This window comes from Peromyscus californicus, unplaced genomic scaffold, assembly GCF_007827085.1.
Source record: "Peromyscus californicus insignis strain IS unplaced genomic scaffold, ASM782708v3 Scaffold_14__1_contigs__length_90479793_seg_2, whole genome shotgun sequence".
In the NCBI taxonomy this organism is placed as follows: Eukaryota; Metazoa; Chordata; class Mammalia; order Rodentia; family Cricetidae; genus Peromyscus; species Peromyscus californicus.
The window spans coordinates 32,498,082-32,518,660 of NW_026294436.1; the positions used below are offsets into that span (position 1 = coordinate 32,498,082).

General features: G+C 32.9%; 1 protein-coding gene across 3 annotated transcripts in view; it reads left to right on the forward strand.

Moving 5' to 3' along the window:
• Brinp3 (BMP/retinoic acid inducible neural specific 3) overlaps positions 1–20,579 on the forward strand; it is a 373,866-nt gene that overhangs the window by 181,298 nt on the left and 171,989 nt on the right. For all 3 annotated transcript variants that reach the window (XM_052737127.1, XM_052737128.1, XM_052737129.1), the window contains exon 3: positions 11,881–12,071. In XM_052737127.1, coding sequence (XP_052593087.1) covers positions 11,881–12,071 — 191 coding nt within the window. The remainder of the gene's footprint in view (positions 1–11,880; positions 12,072–20,579) is intronic.

The following is a 20,579-nucleotide window of genomic DNA, read 5'->3' on the forward strand; positions in this document are numbered from 1 at the left end:
CATACTGTCAGTTTATATAATTTCAGATTTTAATTGTGTGTGATAATTGTATATTTTACTTTGTTACAGAGGAAATTTACTTGTAAATACATACTACACTTTCAGAGTAGTCTCCTATATCTCTAACTGTGTCCTTCTGTTAATCTTTGTTCTTCTAGATCACTTCACTTCTATAGCCATATATTTATATATGGTTTTATAAATGTATATAAAAACATAGAACAATAAACGGTCCCAAGAGCAAAAAAAAAACAAAAAAAAAAAACCTAGAAACCACAAGTGCAAATAGGCATATGGTTTTAGTTACTGAAGACTAGCTAATTTTCTTAAAATCTGGAAAATAACATAACCACATTATTTATGGCTGTAATAACTCACACACACATGCACATATGCCAATTTTTATTCATTTGCTAGCACGGATGCTCTTGTGTTGAACACATACATTTGTTTTGCTATTTACCTAATGTGAGTAATGCTGTCATATCTCAGTGATATGGAGTCATTTGGGTAAATAGCCAAAAAAAAAAAAAAAAAAAATATACAGCTAGCCCCATCTAGTGTAGTTAGAGTTTTTCTGCCTGGCCCACAGTCAGGACAAATCTCTCTCACCCGCCAGTCCCAAGCCGCTTAAACCCGATCAAATAAACACAGAGACTTATATCGCTTACAAACTGTATGGCCGTGGCAGGCTTCTTGCTAACTGTTCTTACAGCTTAAATTAATCCATTTTTATTAATCTATACCTTGCCATGTGGCTTGTGGCTTACCGGTACTTTACATCTTTCTTATCCTGATGGCGGCTGGCAGTGTCTCCCCCACCCAGCTTTCTGTTCTCTCCATTCTCTTCTCTGTTAGTCCCGCCTATACTTCCTGCCTGGCCACTGACCAATCAGTGATTTATTCATTGACCAATCAGCGACACATTTGACATACAGACATCCCACAGCAATCTAGACCTATTTTCAGTTTCTTAAGAAACTTCATAGAGGTTTTCATAGCAACTGCTTAGATTTATAAACACCAGCACTGTAAAGCTTTCATATTGTCCTTGCTTTATTAGTGAATGCATTTCTAAATGATGATGTGGAATATATTTAATGTATTTTTGATGGCTAATGAGATTAGATATTTTATATTCTTTATATTAATCTTCTGTCAGATATATGGATGGAAAAGATTTACCCCCATGCTCTAGATGCTCTTATATCAACTCTTGCCTTTTCTGTGCAGAAACTTTTTTAAATTTCACAAGGAGAGTCTGAAGAGAGGCTCAGTGTAAAAGAGCACATTGTTCTCTCCCAGAGAACTCAAGTTTGGTTACTGAACCCACCTGGGTAACTTACAACTGACTGTCATCCCAGCATCTGGGAATCTGATGCTCTCTTCTACTCTCTGAAGGAATACATGCATATGTGACATATACACACATAAAGAAAAATAAGTCTTTTAAAGAAAACCCACTCAGTTTGCACAAACACGTTGCAAAGATGTAATTACATCAAATATGTGTAGTTTAAGTACCAAAACCAGATTTCTATTAAGATCTGTGAAAAAAAAATCACATTATGAATATAAATATGTGTGGAAACAAGGGACAAGAATAGATATGTATTTCAAACACCAATTAAAGCAAGGTTGGTGGTTAAAAATACAGGATAAGTTAAATTCAGACTAAATTAACTTACAGGAAGTTTCCTAATATGATAACAAAAAAATAATATATAGCATGATAATAGTCTTCAGTGTGTTTACATGAGAAAGATGGACTTCAAGATAAGATGAAATAAACACAGTTAAATAGAATGAAAATATTGTGTTTTAAGTTTATAATTCAAAATGGATTATTCAATACTCTCCCTTTTATCATTTGCTAAAACAATTAAGCCATATTCTGACTATAATATAGAAGAATTCAACAAAAACCAATACAATCTAATTGGTATTTGTATAATAGCCCCCAAAATAATACCCAAATCCCACATAACAAGCGCACACACAAAGTCAATTGAAAATAAATAATTTTCAACTTTATTTTCATTTTATTTTGTCTGTCTGGGTGTTTATCATGCTAGTACATTTGCCAACCCTGTGTATTCAGTATCCAAATAGGCCAGCAAAAGGTGACAGATCATGTGAAATTAGAATTTAAGATGGTTATTATGAGCTGCTTTGATCAAACTTGGGTCCTTTGGAAGAAAAACCGGTCCTTCTAACTGCTGACTCATCTTTCCAGTCCAACAAATAAATCATTTGAAAAATAATCATGAGTCCCATTGTTGATTTTTGACATTTTAATTTGAGAAACTAGAGTCTTGTTCAAAAAGCCCTTTCTTTTTTTTTTTTTTTTTTTTTTGGTTTTTCGAGACAGGGTTTCTCTGTGTAGCTTTGCGCCTTTCCTGGAACTCACTTGGTAGTCCAGGCTGGCCTCGAACTCACAGAGATCCGCCTGGCTCTGCCTCCTGAGTGCTGGGATTAAAGGCGTGCGCCACCACCGCCCGGCTCAAAAAGCCCTTTCTTATTCCTGCAGTTTAAATTGTTTTATCTACTATTTGTTCTAAGAGTTCCAGAGTTCCAGATGTTAAGTTCTTCCAATGGTTTATTTGGAGTGGATTTGTATAAAGAAACCGTTTCATTCTTCTGCAGAAGGGTATGTAGTTTTCCTTGGAATCATTTGATGAAGAGGTTGTCTCTTTCCAATTATATCTTTTACACCTTGTCAGAAACTGGAAGACAGTCGTCTTATGGGCCTTTGTCTGGATCCTGTATTACATTGACAGATCTTCATCATGGATTTAGTTCCAGTACCATATGATGTTTTTGCTTCCTATACTGTCACTATGGCTCTGCAGTATAATGTAAATTCAGGCACAGAGGTTCAGCAGCAGTGTCTTCTGCTCGGGACTGCTTTGGTGTCTTTTGTGCTTTCTTGAGAATTTTCAATTTCCATAATTATTTCTGGGAAGAACGGTGTTAGAATTTAGATGGGATTCCATGGAATCTCTTGATTTTTTTAATAAGTAAAACATTTTCAAAATACTAATTCTAGCAATTAATGCACATGAGAAATCTTTCAATCATCTACTGCCTTCTTCTATTTCTGTAATTACTTTTAACTTTTTCATTGTAAAGATATTTTACTTCTTTGATAAAAGGTTTATTTCATGGTACTTAACATAATTATTATTTTTCAAAGGAATAAAGGCTTATTTCAGTCTCATGCTTCCCCAGAATCCCGAGGTCTCAGCCCATGGTTTAGGGTCTTGTGTCAGGACAACATGGTAGTCAAATGTATTATCACTATATATTGTTTGCCCTACTATCAGTTCTGCTGTCTCTCAGAGTCTCCTCTATAATTCATCCAGAGATGTTAAAACAAATATCACATTAATAATATTCCCTACCCTACTGTATGGTTAATGAATTACGCAAAAACTTAGGTATTGCTTAATTTAGATCCCAATTGCCTCCAAAATGCTCATGCTAAAAGCTTGGTCCTCAGCTGTGGCACTTTTGGGAAGAGAGGCCTGGTAGACTTAAATGAGGTCATTGATTGTATAGTCTTAAAGAAGTCATTGCAGTCCTGTTGGATAATGTAAAAAGCCTTTCAGAGTATAAAATTTTGTTGCATTAAAAACATCATATCCTGAGAACTTTTAATTTCTCAAAAATAATTCTTTCTTTATACAATTTTCTTTGAAAGATTGACCTCTTTTTCATTGTCTCTATATTGAGATTACTCTAAGGAGCATCTTTTATTCTGCCTTTTAGCCTTACATTACTTGAAAAGATTTAGGACATTATTATTTGCTACATGCTTAGATACTTAATTGACTAATAACCTTGACATCATCTATAGTTAGTTCTAGCTTGAGATAAGTTTGGAGATAAAATATTTTCAATAAAAGTCTCTAAGCAAGTATTATATAAATGCTTCTAGAAGTTATTGAAACAATATTAATTTTCTATTTGAAAAAAATATGTTCTCTGGTTTAGTTCAGTTTTCTTACTAGCAATATAACTTTTATCTACGCTGGGACCAATCAGAAAGATACTTGAATAGTACTTGGGTGTTTTAAAAATATTTTTTTCTTTTTTATCAACAATAACTATACATGTCATTATCGATCAATAATAAATGACTTCAGTGTGTATAGACTATCAATACAAAAGTGTTCAGTGGTAAAATATATTTCCTGTCACACTCTAACAGTTTTATGGCTTTAAGCTGAAACTACACACAGCTGATATTGTTAGATACTTTCCATCAATGAGGTTGAGGACATCTTAATATATTAAGAGTTTTGAAGTTTGATTTAAATTGGTGATGATGGGATATTAAACTTCATTTTTTGATTCTGAAAGCCATTCCCATTCCAAGTCTTAATATTCATTATACAAATTTTAAATTATTTTTGAAATAAAAATTTCCATTTATTACCATCATGTTAAAAGAAATATATCATTATTTGTTTATTGAATTCTCATAAAGAATCAGATTAGATATATCATTTTATTTCAGTGAATTTATGTCAAATGTCTGGGAGTATCTATTTTGATCAATAACCATGAAATCTATTCAATCACATGATTTTGACAAAGGAATAGTTTTGATAAGTTCATTTGTTATTTAAAATAGATGTTATACTATAATTTTGAAATTAAAAATAACTATTGATTCTTTGGGAATTTTATATCATGCACCCCAACCCCACCCATCTCTCAGTCCCTCTGCATCTGCTCCTCACCCTTGTAGTGTGCCCCCAAAGGAAAACTAACAAAGAAATAACAACAATAGATAAAGATTAGAAAAAAGAAGAAACAATATTAACAAAATAAAAAATAAAAATATCAATTTCAATTAAAAAACCAACCAAAAACAAACAAGCAAACAAACAAAACAAACGAGAAAAACAAAGCAACAATAAACAAAAAACCATTTTGCTCCTCCCGTTTTGCCTCTCCTTTCATCTTAGTGGCATTGGGAGCTGCTGTGTGTCAAGCAGTATACCTCTTTTGTCCAAACAGCTTTCCTTGCAAATGTTCATTCTGTAATGTGCTGCTGGTCATGTTCAAGGCCTCTGATTCTGGCACATTATTAACGTTAGACTCCAAGGGAAACACCCCAGACATCCTGCTGTTGCCTCAAGTCATGAAGACCATATGGCTATGGTTCTACAGGACAAGTCCCTTCATGCACTCTGGCATATTAGATAGGGTTAGATGTTGGGGTGTTCCATATCAAAGCCCTGGATGTATAACTATGTGGCTGCTGAGTTGGTCAGTACTGGCCAACTCTCCCACTTCCTTGGTGAGGGGTGGAGATGTCTTTCCTAAGTGGGGGGTGCCAACTCTTGAATTAGGGGAGGGTCCAGCAATCCATGCTGGGGTCATCTGTGTCCATTATCTCAGGGCTGGAAGGGGACAGGCTCAACCCAGGGATGCTCTTGAACTTCCTCTCATGGTTCAACACATGATTCACATGGGGCCCTATAGTAATATAGGCAGTAGGCATCAACACACACCTCAGCTTTGGCAGGACCACATATCCAGTCATAGCTATCAAATTTTAAAATTTAAGATGAAAAAAATATTCCAAGTATGTATGGGTGTGTGCACTCTTGCATGTACTTTACATGAAACCTGCATAACACATGATTGAAAATGAATAATCATCATCAGTGTTGTCATGGATGTACTGAAGTACTGAAATGCATATATACATTGCTACTCTTCTGACATAAATTACATGGCACTAATATGACCTTGATTGTGATTATTAAATTTGGTGGTATTTTCCTCAAAATTCGAATGAGTTCCTGTCTAATCATAGAAAAATATCTCAAAACTACTATAAAACTAGATTGTTTTCAGTCATTACATAGTCCTATAAATTTAGCAAATTTTAAAAACCAGAATGAGCACAATTAAACATAAACAATACAATCTTTTAAAAGTTGCAAACAACTACAAATTATCATTTTTGAATCAATGCTATAATCAAATGCTTACTGCTGCAATCAATGCTGATTGTTTTACTGTGATCAACAACTGTTCACTGTAATCACGTGACTTGCCTTCACTAGTCTACTCTGCATTTGGCAGATTATTCAAAATGAAGTAATTGTTGTTTGCTAATGCATTGCCAGATAAAATGAATATTTTTAGAGAATAATGCCTGGCATAGGTAACATTTTATAAAAATCACGTAAGAGTTTGTGATTCTCTTCTAGAATGAAATTTCCATAGATTCTTTTTGTTAAATTCTTAACTGTGTGTTCAAAAGGACCTCCAAAATCTTAAGATTATTATGTTTAGTACTTGTCTTCTCCTTGGAATCAAGAGTGAAAGGCAATACATCTTCTTCTTTGCCATCTACTAGAGATTAATTCCAATAAATGTCTGGCTTCATAGTATTCTAAAGTATACATGGAGAATGTTTTTGTTATTTTATTATTTTTTATTATTTTATTTTTATCTGTTGATGGATATTTAAGTTATTTCCATTTCTTAGTTATTATGACTAGAGCAACAATGAATATGACTGAGCAAGTATCTATGGAATGGGATGTTGAATCATTTAAGCACAAGCCAAAGAGTAGCATAGAGGGGTATATTTATTTTTGGCTTTTTTGAGAAACGACAGCACTGAGTTTTAGAGTGGCTACACAGATTTGTAATCACATTAATAGTGAGTGAAGGGTCTATTTTCCTCATGTCCCCTTCAGCATTTGTTGTAGTTTGTTTTGTTGACCTTTGACATTTTTGATTAGGACATAATGAAATCTTCAGGTGTTTTGATTTGTGTTTCCCTCATTGCCAGAGAAAATGAATATTTTTAGAGATATATTTTAGCCATTTTCTTCTTCTTTTGAGAACTCTGTTTAGGTTCATGAACCATTATTTTGATTGTGTATTTTATTTTATTTTATTTTGATTCTTTGTTCATAATTCTGATCATCCCAGCCACTAGAGATAATTATATTTTTACCAGTCAGATGGAAAACATCATTTGTAAAATCAGAAAATGGCATGGGAACATGGTAAAAGCAAGCCAATTATATGCATAACAGTTACACATAATAAAATTATGGAAAATATCAATCATTACAGACATTTCTTAAGATTAGTATGCTTTAAAACTGCAATTACAAGGTTATTGCTACTAACAGTTGGCAGGTCACTTTATAATACTCATTAAATTTATGCTTACATTATTACTTCAATAATATGTTTCATTTTAAACTATATTTGTAAATTTAATGAGTATTGATAAAAAATAAACCACAACCAGCAAATGTAGTAACGTGAAAACTGATGCAATTAATAACTTTGAGTAATTAGAGGGAAAAAACTTCATTTAGAGCAAATTAGAAGTTAAAGATAAATCTGGTTTTAGCAACTGCATTATCTTTTTTCTTTCAAAATTTTAGACAGATTGTTCCTACGATATTGTGCTCAAATTTTTCAATATATACTGTGACTAATTCTCTACCTTTGAGGAATCAAAAAGAAACTATGGTGTTATTAATTGCATTGAGCACATTTATCACTTGACATCGACTTAAGTATGAATAAGAGAGGACAATGGCAATGTGGAAGTTATATGACTATAATTTCAATGCATTTTGATGATGTAATTCTTGTTTTCCCAATTTTTTTGTAAGATAAGTATGAATAAAACCATAATTGATATTGTAGGTAAATAAATGTATGTGGATACAAATTATAGATTCTTGCAAGTCAGAATTTTTAGCAAAGAACCATGTAATACTAATAAATGAAAGAGATTACATAGAACCAAAAGTGACATTTCAAGTTGATGATCTGTTTGAACTGGTGATGATTCATTTTTATAATCTATAGAAATAGTTGTGTTTATAAAGGGGCCAAGATATGTTAAATTCTAATGGTTGTAATTTTTTTCATTTAAAGACTTCCAATGGCTATAATGGGAATTTATTCATGTTCTGTGTAGGCTCCAAGTAGTAATGAAGGACTTAGTGAACTATCAAAATATTCTTATATGTTCCAATAATACAACATTTGGATAGAATTCTAAGATGTTGTTAGGTACAATGTTCTTATTATGGTAATCATACCTAATACCAAGTTTTCACATGCTTTCAATTGAGTACCACCTTGCTTTGTTTTGAGGAAATTTAGTACAGTGTTAAATCACCAATGAGATGCATCCTTTCTTCATGAAAGGGGAATTTAAACTTCACTCCTATGATTCCAATTCATGTACAGATATTGATTTCTAATTTGTTTCCTGAAGTTTTCCTAGTGTCAAAATGTGTCTGTCATGATGTGGAAAATATTTCTAGAGAGCAATTCAAAAGGCAAAAAAAAAATCTGTAATCTCACTGATTTCATACATGCATGCTTATTTTTAATCCATGCATACATATTGTTTGTTCCTATAGTCTGCAAAGATAGGTTTGAGGACATGTGGAGTGATAATCTATGTCCATTCAAGTAACAGAACAGTGAAACAGATTGATGTAACATGTTCAAATGTCATTGATCAAAGACACCTGCATTTTCTTTAGGGAACAGCAGAAGATGCCAACTGATCCTATGCCTGGGAAAGGGACAATGTGTATTTGCACTTATCTCTGAGTAGGCCTTAGTCTCCAGAGACAATTTCCTTTTCTAGAATGTTCTTTATCATCTCTTCCCAGGATTGTTCCAGTAGCTTTGTCTGAATTGTCAGAAAAGCATTACAGTCTGTATAAGAGGTTACATATCAATACAGTTCAAATAACATTTCTAGGTAGAAACAAGAGACCAATTGGATATTATAAATTTCTGTTTTCATAAAATAAAAATATTGGACATACAATTATGTCATATTTTATCTGACTCATCAAGAGAAAATATGAAGAGGGAGAGAGCAAGGGAATCTTAATTAATGCTCTGGCAATTAAGAAAATAATTTCTTGTAAGTTACTTGAATACTTAGTTGATCTGTGTTTAGTGGCATCTATAGCATGCCTTTTGTCTTTTTTTTTTCTGATAGGTGACATTGAGAAAAATAATAATGATCAAAGATAAAAAAGTGTTTTATCCAAAGGTAAAGGATAAAAGGTGAATTGAGACTGTCAGCTTATTGGACATGGTAAACAGATAATCAAAACCATCGAGAAGTGAAGCACACTCCATAAGGGTGTTCATGGACATATGCTTTTCATTTCAGTGTGTAAGGCATGTGAATCTAAGAGAAGTCAAAACACCAAATGAGCTAGGTGAGAAAAATTCATATCAAACAATAGTCATGAAATGAGCTGAGTTAAAAGAACTGCTATGTGCTTGTATTATATACAGAAAGAGATATTTTACGGCATTTTAACTTCGTCTCTCTCACACAGATTTGTATCTCAGTATAATTCTCAAGTCCAAGAGGCTAGAGATTTACTTTATTTGATTTAAATATACTATTTTAGATGATAATCAAAACACAAACATCTTACATGGTTATGGGCTACCATATGATGTTTTTATTCAAGAATACATATAAATAACATATCTAAATCAGGATAGATATTTTAAGCTCCTGAAATATTGATCATCCTATTATGAATAAAACTGAAAAATTCTTTCCTTAGCTTTTTGCATTAGCTAGTGACATTGCATTAAGTGAATGATATCTCTATCAGTAGTAGCAATTGCTCAACCTTTCCTTTGACTTCTCTTCTGTTTCCCATGTCTTTTCCAGAATTCCTTTCATAATGTATAAGCCAGCACAATTTTTAGATCCCTCTCATGAATCAAATCACATGATTATTTTCTTCTGCATGGTGTATTTTACCTAATTGTTATTATTTCCAATCACAATTGTCACAAATTACAGAATTTCATTTATTATAGCTGAATATAAGACTACATGTTTTTAATTGGTAAGACACTGTTATTTAAATACATCCTTTAATGAGTAAGCATAATTCCAAATTATTTTTTAACAAATAACTTCACAGACCTGTATTACTTAAACTTGTTGACATATTGACAATAATACAATATATATTTCATGTAAAATTATCTCATTTTAAAACATTTGAATGTATATTTCTATGCATTACACTATACTATGACTGAAATATGAAAACATTTCAGGCAGATTTTTATAAAAGAGGATTTTATAATACAATAATATTGACATTAACTCAAGCTTAGATGGGTAAAAAAAGAGGTGTGTGTGTGTGTGTGTGTGTGTGTGTGTGTGTGTGTGTATGTGTACACACGTATGAAGGATTATAGTATATTCAGTTGTTAAAGGCTGTGTGTTTAATGAAGGACAACACATTGAATGGTTTTAAAGAGAATATAATAAATTATATAGAAAGCAGTTTTCGTTACAGTGTGGTTCCCTGAACAGCAGTATTAATATTTCTGTTTATTATTCAGCAATAAAGAAGAACAGAATTATGCCATTTGCAGAAAATGAATCATGTTAAAGGAACTATATGTGAAATTAAGACTTAAAGGAAAACAGGCATGAAAGTAGAAGGGGGCAGTATTTGAGAAGAGAAAGACAAATAGGACAGACTGGAGTCAAAAGAGGGTAAATGAGGATGATTATGATTAAATTGTTCACAAACATGCAAATTGCATAATGAAACTGTGCATAAAATTAATACACAATACTAAATTTTTATTTTAAAATGTATAACGTCATTTCCACCTAACATCCAATGAACCAGTAACATGAGAGTAGAATTTTCAAGTGTCTCTAGTAACTGCTGACTTTAAGAGCTCTTGAGGAGATAACATATTTAAAGCTTTTTGAATGATCTAATCGGGAAGCTAGTAAGAGTTACTCAAGAAAGGAAGGAGTAAGCTAAGTTATTTTTGGGATAACGTTTTCTCTAGATTCCTTAGTGAATCTTACCTTACAATCAGTTTTTTAAAAAATTGGGTGTTTTTAAACTCCCCAAACATGTCACGTTTGCAAAATACATGCAGTTAGGAATGCGAAGTTCTGACCTCTTATTCCTAGAAATACCCAACTGTCCCTCACTAATCTGTATAAAACCTTGCCCTACTTCTCTTCATTGAAAAGCCCTTTCTCCTTTGAGTATCGCCTAACACACTGCCTTTGCAGAGTTGCCCTCCCTGGCAATTAATTAAAAAGTAGGACAATCCCACAGTATCATTGGCTGCTATTGAAGGTGGGCTGTGTAATTCTCAGAACATGTTATTTGAATATTGTTAAATGTAATTCTTCTCTTTGTTGTTTTTTTCTTTTGAAATTCCACTAGATGTTAAAATCCCTGAAGATGGTCATTATGGTAGCATGATTCTCCATCATAGATATATCCATAATCATATATTTTGCCTGGCATACTCTAATCATTTTTACCAGAAAGACATATGACAAGTTTTATAAAAATGATATAGTTGTTCATTTTGGTGACTTAAAAAAAAAAAACTTTCCTGCATTTCTGAAATCTCTCCCAAAATTTAAGAGTTCATATTCTAAAATCAATGGAAAAGATATCTTGGGAGTGATGATATTAATTTTATTTTTAATTGTTGTTCTCAGAATAAATTATCTCAATTTTTATTATTCTTGTTTCTTCTTTAATAACTACATTCATATTCTTCAAAAGGAAATAAGGTTTATGAATATGCATGTCCATGGGAACATGCATCAGTGGAAGCTGTTCAATTTAAGTAGATTACTGTTGTCACTTTGAGTTGGTTTCACTTCCAGTTAAGTGAATTACAGATTTGGCCTCTTCTGCTTATACCTCCTGACACATCTCTACAAGCAGTCACTGTAATGTAGTGACCTCAGCTCAACTTCTACGTGAACTTTACAAGTGAAAACACTCAGATTGTGCAGTTGTGAATAAAAATAAATTTGCTTTTCAGGGAGTTTGGCCGTTGGAAGGTAAATAACCTTGCAGTTGAGAGAAGAAATTTCCTGGGCTCTCCTCTGCCTCTTGCCCCTGAATTCTTCCGGAACATAAGGCTTTTGGGACGGCGACCTACACTTCAGCAAATCACAGAAAACCTTATCAAGAAATATGGGACTCATTTCTTGCTATCTGCTACTCTGGGAGGTAGGAGCCTTTGAAAATATCTGTGCTTGTGTTTGCCTGTGAAGAAAAGTGTATATTCACTCTAGAGGATCACTTAATCCATATCACTACCGTAGACTCTCTTCATTATCAAAAATGTTGATGAACTGATCACTTAATGCCTTCTATAATATTCACACACTTGAAAAAGATGAGAGTATTACTTAGTGTCCCCCTAAAATCTTCCTAGAGTGCCAATATACATGAAATGTGTGCATAATTGTGACAATCTATTATACAAAGTGATATGGTAAATCATGTTTAAAGAAATAAATAGCTTCAATGCAGGTGAGAATCATTACTTCTGGTAACAGAGAAAAGAAATGATTTCCAGGAGTAAATGGTAACATTACATGTTTTTAAACTCTACTCTTTTATTAGTCTGTACTTGACTTATGATTATGGGAAGGATAAAAGTATCACAGCTGATTGATAATATTTCAAAAAGATAAATACTTTGGATTATTTCTTAGTTTAGTGAAGGTAAGAAACCTATGATTAAGCCTGGTTAAAAATGGGATTCATACTGTGATTCAGATTCAGCATCTTAAATAATTCTGAGGGACTTTAAGGAGAAAATTAAGAAAGAAAATATGACATTGTCACAAAATACTTTTCAGTCTTCCATTTCTCTATATGCAATTGTGTATGTGTCTTCCATGAGGTCTGTAGCTTCCAAGTAATTCATCAAATAGTAACTGATACTCCTGATTCTACTATGAGACTGACAGAAAAATGTGGACAAGGAAGCTGAGGGAAGAATTTGTGTTTCCTTGTCAGCTGCTCCATGAATTTGCAAAAGGTGGCTGTGTTGATCTTGTCAAGGGAGCGGTGCTGTGGAAGCCTGCCTTCTTCACAGTTCTCAGCATTATAGGATCAGTCTTTCCTGTTATTAGCCCCACAAACCATTCAGCCAGAAATTCAGACAATTAAGTATTTCAGAATATATTCCATAAGAAACTCTGTCTTCACCTTGGATGTGATGTACACCAAGTCATCACATATATAAAAATCTCCAAAATTTATCAGAGCATTCTTTTGTGGTCCAACCATCATGTAGGGTACTTGAAAACCTGAGCCAATTTATGATCTCTCTTATAGAGGGGATGCCGAACTCAGCACTTATGTAAGTCCCAAATAACAAATCTGGTGCTAGTTTTCATCTCAAACATCATGTGTGTGTGTCTCTTCCTAACATATTTTTTTAATTCAAGTGACTTTTAACTTGCTACTTAAATGTGTTTCAGAGGCTATCAAGGCCAACCAAGAATACAGCAAAACTTTCTTTTCTGTACTATATTATCATCATATTTTGCCTTGTTCATAGAATTTATACTTATTCAAAAATACTGTTTGTTTGTAGAATCATTTATGACCTCTTTACTTCTTCTTCTTCAAGACAAAGACCTTGACTGCGTGTGTCATTCTTTCTCTTGGTTATAATAGATCTTGGCATAATATAGGCTTTGGTTAAACTGCTGTTCAATAAATGAATAGGCCAGGGACCAAGATTCCTGAGTTTTCTGACAAATGTAAATGTTTATGATGATTACAGAGAATATTGGAATTCTAATCTTGATTGAAAAGAAACATTCAAAAATGCTAAAACAAGTGAATTTCATAAAGGTTTATAACTGAAGAGAATCAGGGTCATAGCTAAAGGCAGATATTTAAAACATAATCAGATTGGAAAAGGATAAAGCCCTCTCACAGTTACCACATGGCATTCTACCATGTCATGTCATGACAACACTAAAAGTGCAGAATGTAGGTGGTGGGCACAAAGAGCAGGCTGCTGTTTGTGCATACAACTTCCCTACTTCCTTTTACACAGGTGTGTACTAACCAAATAATAAGATGCAGACAACAAATATATGCTAAGTTCCTTCTATCTCCCTGTTTAAACAGACTAAAGACAATCTTTTTATTAATGTTTATGATTGTACAATTTATTTTATAGTTAAGGAGGGAAGAGCATCTGAATGGAAGTCATACTAAGACTTGTGTTAATGTTTGAAGATCCCTTTAATGCAGTATATACCTCAGTTTCCACATGTGTAGCATTTAAGTTTCTGCAGTTATCAACAATTATGATTTTGTGCAACCTTTGTCTATTTTGCTTTGCAATGTCAAGTACTATAAATATAATAAAATCTGAAGAGTAAAAGTAGCATTGTTTATACAAATGACTGCTTTTAAGAAGTTGAATAAGTTAAGACACATGTAAGGCTTCATTACCTTTATCAGCAAAGCAGTGTAACTAGAAGAATTCCCATCAATAGAATAAAGTTTACAAGTATGCACAACAGAAGTATATGTGCCTTGCATGGATATAATTCTTAACACATTGTTCAAATTTTGCTGATTTTTTTTACTTAATTGTTTTATTATTTTTGTAATAAGAACAGAACATTTTGGGTTTTTTTTTCACTGTTGTTTGTTGTTGTTGTTGGTGGTGGTAGTGGTGTTTGTGGTGGTGGTGATGCTGCTGCTGTTGCTGGTATCCACTGGTGTCTATAAGTGGTGTTTAAACTGCTCATGGGATTAAGCCAATTGGTGGATTAACTTTTCCAATGACAGCAGGTTATGTTGGTATTTATACATGCCATATTATCTTGATAGAGTTAGTAATTGAGTTGATAATTGAGTTAATAATAGAGTTAATAATTGAGTTGAATTAAGTGAAATTATAAAGTGGGTTAAGCATATACACTCTCTTCCATTTACAGTAAACAACGACAATTTTAAAATGGCAGTCATTGTAATTGGACTTAACCTATATTGTTTGTCTACCTGTCCATTTGCTTCAGATACTTTACCTCATCAAGCATGAGACTATTGAATTCTGTTTTTAAGAAAACATGAGATTTATAATAATTAACTTAAACCAATTCTCTTTGTACTTTTTCTTCTCCTTTTCTATCGTAACCCTCCTAAAATATTAAGAATAATTGAAATATCATCAGCACACTGAAGGCTCATATATCAGCAAAGTTTTAAACTAAAAATGTAAATACATTATTTTATGACATCCAGAATATTCACCAAAATGAAATCATTTTGAAAAAATAAGTTTTCTTTAAAATATTCACTGTCAATATTAAAGACATGAAAAGAAATAAGTGAAATATTTTTTCCCAGAATTACCTAGGGCATCATACTATCGACTTAGGTATAAAATCTGGATACTCCATTTGAAGCCTTTAATAAGATATTGTATGATAGATAAAACTGTTGATTGAGTTATCTTCCTTCAGAGAAAATCCACTATATAAAAAACCTCCTTCAACATGTTTCATTTTCTCAGTGTGTTTTATTTTTATTGGTTCCAGACTGTTCATCAATGTGGTAATACTACTTGCTGTTATTTTGAACAATGTTGTCTAAACCTCATCACTGTTTAAATTTCTAAAATAGGCCATTTATTTTAAAGAATCTATACTTTAAAAGATTACACTGCTTGGAGGTATTGATTTCCAGCTATGGAATGAATATATTTCATGACTGTTTTGTATTCCATTTTATTATATTATAATATATAACAAACTCAGAAATAAGAGTGCATCTCTGTAATGTATATGGAAACATAAAAATAAGATATGAGGACAAAAAGATGACCTTAAAATTGAAGGTATTGACTTAATTAGAGAGGCAGTAATTTAAAATATTATTAGATTTGATTTCTGGTTTCAAGTGTTCAAGTAAAACAATTAAAAGTATATCAAAATAGAAATTATTTGTATGAAATTATTATGTCATATATGTACAATAATTTTAAATGTACCTGATTGATATTTTCAGAATTAAATGATTTGTTCAGTTAGTCAGAGTAGTACTAGAATGCTGCAATTAAGTCTATGTTCTTAACCACTTTCAAGAAGTGAGAAAACAAGTTACCATTGATTCTTCCTACAACTCCTGTGCAAAAGGCAGAACTATAATACAGTTACTCCCACCTCCTATGCATCAAAAACTTTTATTTCATTGTTATATAAATTTATGAAAATAATAAAACAAAGAAGTTAAAGAAACAGTGTTTTTATTGATTTAATCTGTGTGCATATGGGGGCAATGAGTTGTGGTGATATATTGTGTACCCTAATAAACTTATCTGGGGATCAGAGGACAGAGCCAGCCATTAGATTGGACATAGAGGTCAAGCAGTGGCAGCACACGCCTTTAATCTTAGCATTTGGGAGGCGAGATTCATTGAGATCTCTGTGTGTTCAAGGCCACACTGGGAACAGATCCAGGCGTGGTGGCACATGCCTTTAATCCCAGCACTAGTTAAGCATAGAGGTCTGGAGGTCTGTACAGACAGACAGGGAGTGAAAGAGCTGGGTAGAAAGAGGAAGTTAATTAGTTGGGTGGAGAGAAGTAAGATGGCAGGGCACAGAAAAGTATATAAGGTGTGAGTATATAAGGAAGTAGTTCTGTTGGGCTGAGGATTTCCTAGTGGTAAGAATTTGTGGCAGGCTTGTTCTCTTCCTCTGATCTTTCAGCTCTCACCCTAATATCTGGCTCAGGGTTTTTTATTAATAAGAACATTTAGCAATTCATGTTACATGAGTGTGTGTGTGTGTGTGTGTGTGTGTGTGTGTGTGTGTGTGTGTGTGTGTTTGTTTGTGTAGGTTTGTAAGTCCAAATACTATTCCCATCATCAGTGGTCAGAAGATTGTCTGGTCTGTGTAGTTTGTGATACAGGTAGTTATTAATTGCCTGACACAGGCTGGGAACCAAAGTCGGGTTCTCAGTAAGAGCAACAAGCCCTATTAATGACTAAGCCATCTAGACCTCCCCAATAAAATTACTTTTCTAACATATGTATTATTAATAGTATCAAATTTTATTTTAGGGACTGGTAGTTGTGTTGCTTTATATTATTTTAAAACAACTTTTTATAGATTTGGTTCTGGATGATGCACAATGTAATTTCCAGTACACACATCATTTTGAATGTACAGGTTCATTAAAAGCCACAATTAAATACTTACCAAATAACACTATATTTTTTTTCAGTTGCAAGTCCTCACGATTTTTTTCTAAAAGAAATTCTTGTGCACATGTATTTTTGTTTGCCATATTACAAAACCTCATTTTTATAGCACTTATTTTACTTGAAAACAAACAGTATTTTCTTCAAAGATGAAATGAAAATATGTATATGTAGTATCATAACATTATTGACAGAGCAAGTATTTATAATATATTAATACTATCCCAAAAAAAATGAAGTGTGACTACAAATATCATTTTAATAGTTCACTTTGACCATTTAAAAAATATTTCCTTTATGTATGTATGTTAAAGAAAGATTAGAAATAGTAAAATGAAGTTTTGGTAGAATAATTATTACTGTTTCTTTTCTATTTTTTTTCATTCCCATATGTTTTAAAACTTAAATATTCTTTTTTAAGTTTAGAAACTGTAAATTTTCCCTGTGAAGAGTGTTCCATATAAAGTATCCACAACTGTAATTCTTTGTCATATGCCACCTTTTAATAGTCAATTAACACCTGTCACCATCTTTCCAGCTGGATCTCTTCTAAGGAAGTGTAAATTGCTTTTACTTTAGTTAAAATGTAACATAATTGAGTAAGCAACTAACTGAATATAAAAATCATATCTTAAAGTAATATGAATAATTATTTAAAAATGGGAGAAACTGCCTCTATGTGGATATCAATTTTGTTATGAAGAAAGATAGCAAGGAGAGAAAACAGATATGTTCTGAAGTATGTACACTGGGCATTGTTCATACAGAATGCAGCAGATGAGGCAAATGACATAATCTTTATGGTTAAGACATGGTATTCACTCATACTTCCTCTTTCTCTCAGTCTTTCCAATTTCTCTGTTATTCAAAAAGAAAGGCCAGAATTTAAAGAAATAAGTTTTAATTTTTACTGCTTGTAAAGCAATTATCTACTAAAATGATTAAAAGACCATGCTTAAATAACAATGATGATAAATATAATAGAGTACATTGAAATAAATTTTTCTATGTTATCTGTTTTTAATAACAGTTTTCTTTGTAATGAAGGACTAGATGAAAGTTAAGAGAGAGTCGACCTGTCATTTGAATATAATTTTACTCAGCTTTCCTTTATGCAGTACATCAAAGTAGATCAATCATATGCACATTGTTTGAATAATATATACCTGCTATCTATGACGAAGCATAAGACCTAAGTGTTTCCTGCAACAGCATCACTTGAGTGGTTAATGAAGACAGCTGTTTCTTTTAGGATTAGTCTTTTTGTGACTAAAAATCTCATGAATGGAGAGTGGGTCAACAGTGTTGGAGCTAGGTAGAAATGCAGAATTACAGACTCAGTCCCAGATCAATATAACAACATTTAAAGGTGACTTCAATGCACATTGAGTTTGAACAACACTGCTTGTAGTGGCTGACTAAATTAGAAATGCACTCAAGTGTTCCAGAAATCTGGCTTCTGAGAATTAATATATAGTAAGAACAGGAGGAATTCGGAACTAAATATGAAAGAAACATACAAACATCTTCATTTTTTGTTGATTTGAACTGGCTTCAAAATTAGAAATAGCTTAATCTTCTTTCGGTCAGTAGAGATTCAATGCTAACTAACCTTGAGCTGTGTTCAATTACTTTTTTCATTTATTTGCACTATAGGGAGCATCATGGTGTTTGAGCAACTTAATGATAATAGTTTTGTATTTTTGGGGGGATAACTGTTAATGATCATAAGGCCAGTTGCTTTACTTTAGAGTGTTTTGGGAAACATTTTGAATTTTTGCTATATAAGGTTAGCAATTTCTTTTCTACAACATGATGTAACTGTTGATTAATATTAATTAGCCAACACATCTGTATTTCATCTACAGTCTTTATGTATAAAAGTAGTTCTGCTTTTTGCAAGAAAATTTTTAAGGCTGTTTATTTCTTATTACTTTTTGTTTCTGAAAAACTCTTCCCACTTTTTTATTAGAAAGTAGGGAGTAGTTACCAGGTTGCACACCTTCACTAAGTTGAGTAAGATAATTCATGAGAGCAAAATGCAAAGGCAAACTGAACAGAAGTTCAAAGTTGGGGTGTTTCTACCTTTGTTGAGTTTCTATTCATATAGAATTTTTAATAAGCGAAATTTTATATCAAAACAAAGCTACATCACAATAAGGCTTTAAGTATAAACATGTTGAAGGTGACTAGATTTATTTGCCCTCTGTGGTTGTAATTTATTTTTCTGAAATGTAGTTCAATAGTGCAGTAACCCTAGAACTGTACCAATCACAAAATGAATAAAACATGGCCAACCAGAAGAGTTAGAATCATTACACATGTATCAACAATTAAAGAAAACGTGTCTATAAATTTGAGAGAAAACAAGGGAACAACATAGGAGGGGGTGGAAGTGGGGAAGAGGAATAGAAAGGAAATAGGTGAGGTACTCTTGTGGAATATTACTTTATGTAAAGTTGTGTTACATTTGTATCCTGCCTTTGTTTATTTATGTAAAAGTATGTTGCTATTTCACCTTGCCTGCCTAAGGTATCTGATTAGTCTAATAAAAAGCTGAATGGCCAATAGCTAGACAGTAGAGAGAATTCTCTCCTGGCAGGCAGGGAGAATAAATAGGAGGAAAAAAGGGAGGAGAAGGAAGGAGAGAACAGAGAATGAACGAGGAAGAAAGGGAGACACCTGGGGCCAGCCAGGCAGCCTCCAGACAGACAGACACAGAGTAAGACATATAGAATGAAAATAAAAAATCCCAAGGCAAAACATAGATGAAGAGAAACAGGTTAATTTAAATTCTAAGAGCTAGTGGTGCATGCCTAGTCTAAGGCTGAGCATTCTTAACTAATAATAAGTCTCCATGTCATGATTTGGGAGCAGGTTGGTGACCCAAAAGAAAGCCTGCTAAAATGTACTTTGTCTTAGTCACTGTGATACTGCTGTCAAGAGATGCCATGGTTATAATAGAAGCCATTTAACTGGGGGCTTGGTTACAGTTTCAGAGGTTTAGTCCATTATGATCATGGTGGGTAACCGGTGGCATGCAGGCAGATCTGGAGCAGTAACTGAGAGCTACTGCCTAAGCCGTAGGCAGAGAGAGAGAAACTCTGGGTTTGGCATGGGGTTTTGAAATTTCAAAGTGCACTCCCCGTGACACACACTTTCTCCAATGAGGTCACACCTCCTAATCCTTGTAATCCCAATAGCACCACTCCCCGAACTAAGGATTCATTCAAATATATGAGCCTATGGATACCATTATTATACAAAACACCACATACTTACATTATACATTAAAAAAAATATGTAATAAAGAAATAAAGGCTCCAGAAACTAGTGGATTAAAATTTGAAAGTTTGTAATAGTATCTGCTGGTGGTTGTGAAAACCCCATGGTTCTCTGATTTTTCTTTCCATTTTGAAAGTTAAGTAGAAGACTCCATTTAGACTGACCTGTCTTCGGAGAGAAAATAGGAGAAGAGTGGTACAATTTCTCTA